The sequence below is a fragment of the Artemia sp. Qi Xiang Cuo genome, chromosome 4 (assembly GCF_049724085.1).
Source record: "Artemia sp. Qi Xiang Cuo chromosome 4, ASM4972408v1, whole genome shotgun sequence".
NCBI lineage: Eukaryota > Metazoa > Arthropoda > Branchiopoda > Anostraca > Artemiidae > Artemia > Artemia sp. Qi Xiang Cuo.
In genome coordinates, this window is record NC_142797.1 from 73,095,448 (window position 1) to 73,098,664 (window position 3,217).

At 36.3% G+C, this 3,217-nt stretch overlaps 1 protein-coding gene across 1 annotated transcript; it reads left to right on the forward strand.

Moving 5' to 3' along the window:
* Positions 1–508: 508 nt before the first annotated feature.
* Positions 509–1,522, forward strand: LOC148953416 (actin, cytoplasmic A3a-like). The gene has a single exon (XM_089088529.1). It carries the CDS (start codon positions 524–526, stop codon positions 1,520–1,522), a length of 999 nt encoding a protein of 332 aa, XP_088944655.1. The 5' UTR covers positions 509–523.
* Positions 1,523–3,217: the final 1,695 nt, after the last annotated feature.

Genomic DNA, 3,217 nt, shown 5'->3' on the forward strand with positions numbered 1-3,217 from the left:
TTTCAAAATAGAGAAATACCTGAAATTTTTAAAATAGTTTTGTTGTAGGTTCAATTTCATCAAAAAAAGTTTTATTCCATCTCTTACTTAAAAGTTATAACTATCTCCTGGAATCAAACTGTTTTTGGCTCAACTTTTAAAGTGCGTATCTTTTGTAGAAAAGAAATTCAATTTTTATTATAGTTTTCAGTTCAGAATCGGTAAGGTTATTTTGTAAACTGCAAAAATTTGTATGGTGTTCGAGCAATACTTTTTATTTTTTATTTCAAACTAGAAAAATATCTGTAAATTTTAAAATTAGTTTTATTTTTTGTTAGGGATTTGCAACTCGATACGGTACTTAAGCTTGTAATGTTATATTATAGTAAGACATACTAAGAAATTTGAGAAAAATATGACAGAAGATTTAATTGCAGTTGTTATTGATAATTGATCGGGTATTTGTAAAGCAGGATTTTCAGGAGATGATGCCCCAAAAGCTATGTTTCCTGCTGTGATTGGACGTCCAAAACATACGGGAGTGATGATTAATTCAGGCAGCCAGGATGCTTATGTAGGCGATGACGCTCAAGCAAAAAGGGGAATTTTGAGACTTAAGTATCCTGTAGAGCATGGAATTGTCACAGATTGGGACGATATGGAAAAGATTTGGCATCATACATTCTACAATGAACTTCGCGTTGCCCCGGAAGAGCACCCAGTTTTACTCACAGAGGCTCCTCTTAACCCAAAAGCCAACAGAGAAAAAATGACTGAAATCATGTTCGAAACTTTTAACACCCCTGCTATGTATGTTGCCATCCAAGCCGTCCTATCCCTCTACGCATCTGGAAGAACCACTGGTATTGTTCTTGACTCTGGCGATGGTGTCTCACATACTGTACCCATCTACGAAGGTTATGCCCTTCCACATGCAATTATGAGATTGGACCTTGCTGGTCGAGATTTGACAGATTATTTGATGAAAATTTTAACTGAGCGAGGATATTCCTTTACCACCACTGCCGAAAGAGAAATCGTTCGTGATATTAAAGAAAAACTTTGCTATGTCGCTTTGGACTTCGAACAGGAGATGGCAACTTCCGCCAGCTCAGCATCTCTTGAACAAAACTATGAGCTGCCTGATGGTCAGGTCATCAATATAGGTAATGAGAGATTCAGATGCCCAGAAGTCTTATTCCAGCCATCTTTTCTCGGTATGGAGTCTGACGGGATTCATGAAACAACGTACAATAGTATCATGAAATGCGACGTTGACATAAGAAAGGATCTCTATGGCAGCATCGTTTTGTCTGGTGGTTCTACCATGTTCCCTAGGATTGTTGACAGAATGCAAAAGGAAATTACTACCAGTGCACCATCCACCATGAAGATAAAAGTCATTGCCCCTCCTGAGCGTAAATACACCGTATGGATCGGTGGATCTATCTTAGCTTCCCTCTCAACATTTCAACAGATGTGGATTTCTAAGCAGGACTACGATGAGTCTGGACAATCCATTGTTCACAGAAAATGCTTTTAACCTGCTTATGCAAATAGTAGGCTAAACATGGCAAACAATGTGATTTTTGTTAAACTTATTCTGTTGAAAGAAGAAACCGTCATCATTTTATGGTTAACCTTGCTTAGACAATGGAATAAGACTGACTTAGAAAGATAGTGGTTACCATTCCTTAGTCAGGTAGGAAAGACAGTTTTTTCTCGCTTTCAAGTTTTTTTCAAAATATCCGGGTGTCAACAAATAACTAGTAACCTAGTGAGAGACGACCATGCCAATAGTAAAAAAAAATTGCCCATTATTCCTAAAACTATAATCACATCATAAAACTAAGTACGCTATTAGAACCTTATTCTCCAATACTCCTATGTAGGAAACTAACTGCCCCTTGGCTTGAAAAACAAGGAAAATATATCAGTTCAAAAATCAAGAAAAGTGGCTGCAACCAAGGTATTCCGCATCGAAAGCAGGTTTGTTTTTCCGTTTTTTTCTCCCCATTCAAGCCAAGGGACGGTAAGTTTGCTATATGGCTGTTTCGGACAAGGCGGTTCTAACAGTGTATTTTTTGTTTTGATCTGAATCTATTTTCAGGAATTATGAGTTACTTTAGTTTTAAATATGGGGCGGGGTCGTCTTTAACGAGGTTGATAGCTACAGTTGCAACCCAGATTTTATGTAACATACCTTATAGAAGTAACTTTAAAAAGATATGTGTTTGAAGTTATATTGTCAATAGATTATTTCAGTTAACATTGGCATGTGGTTCTTTGCTGTATTTTTTTTTCAAGGAATCGAACATCTAACTAAGTCCAATAAATGCAATTATATGTTCTTCGAATGATCGTCTTTTAATTAGGTTGCTAGGTATTCAAGCCAAAGGACGGTAAGTTTCCTTTATAGGGGTTTTGGACAAGGTGGTTCTAATGGTGTACTTTTTATTTTGAGAACTGTTTGAACAGTTTGAATGAACTAAATCGAGCTTTTATGTAATGACGTCAGTTACAACTGGGGTTTGTTCTATGTTATATGATTACAAACCAGAAAAAACTACAGCTTTTTCTTCTCTGAAATAGTAAGAGACTAACCTCAAATAGTCAAGTAGCTAATATAGTCCAATGTATGCAATGGTTTGCTATTCAAATTATTGTCTTTTCATGTAATGAATTATTGTGTTTTTTAACATTGGACGTGATGGTCCCGTACTAGGTTGCTAGCTACCGCTGCAACCCCGATTCTTTGAATCAGAAAGAGATGAACTTCAAACAATCACGTAGATAACTAACTCGAATGTATACAATGATTTGTTATTCCAATGATCGTCTTTTAATATAACCATATACAAGTTACTGTGGGTGAGAGATCGTTCTTTACTGTAAACAACCAGGATGACGTCAGTTACAACTTGGGTTTCTTTATACTATATCATTACAAACAGGAAAAAGCCTACGGCTTTTTCTTCTTTGAAATAGTAAGAGACGATCCTCAAGCAATCAAGTAGCTATCTAAGTCCAATGTATGCAGTGGTATGTTATTCCAATGATCGTATTTTAATGTAATTTTCTTGATTTTCAGGCCAATATATTTCCCTTGCTGTTCAAGCCAAGGGACTGAGTTTCCTATTCAGGGTTTCGGACAAGGTGGTTCTAATTGTGTACTTTTTGTTTTGGTCTGACTCGTTTTTTAGGAACTATGAGTTTTTATATTTCGTAACATTGGACG

Coding starts and splice junctions, on each gene's coding strand:
- LOC148953416 (XM_089088529.1), top strand. CDS start 524: ATGATTAATTCAGGCAGCCAGGATGCTTATGTAGGCGATGACGCTCAA.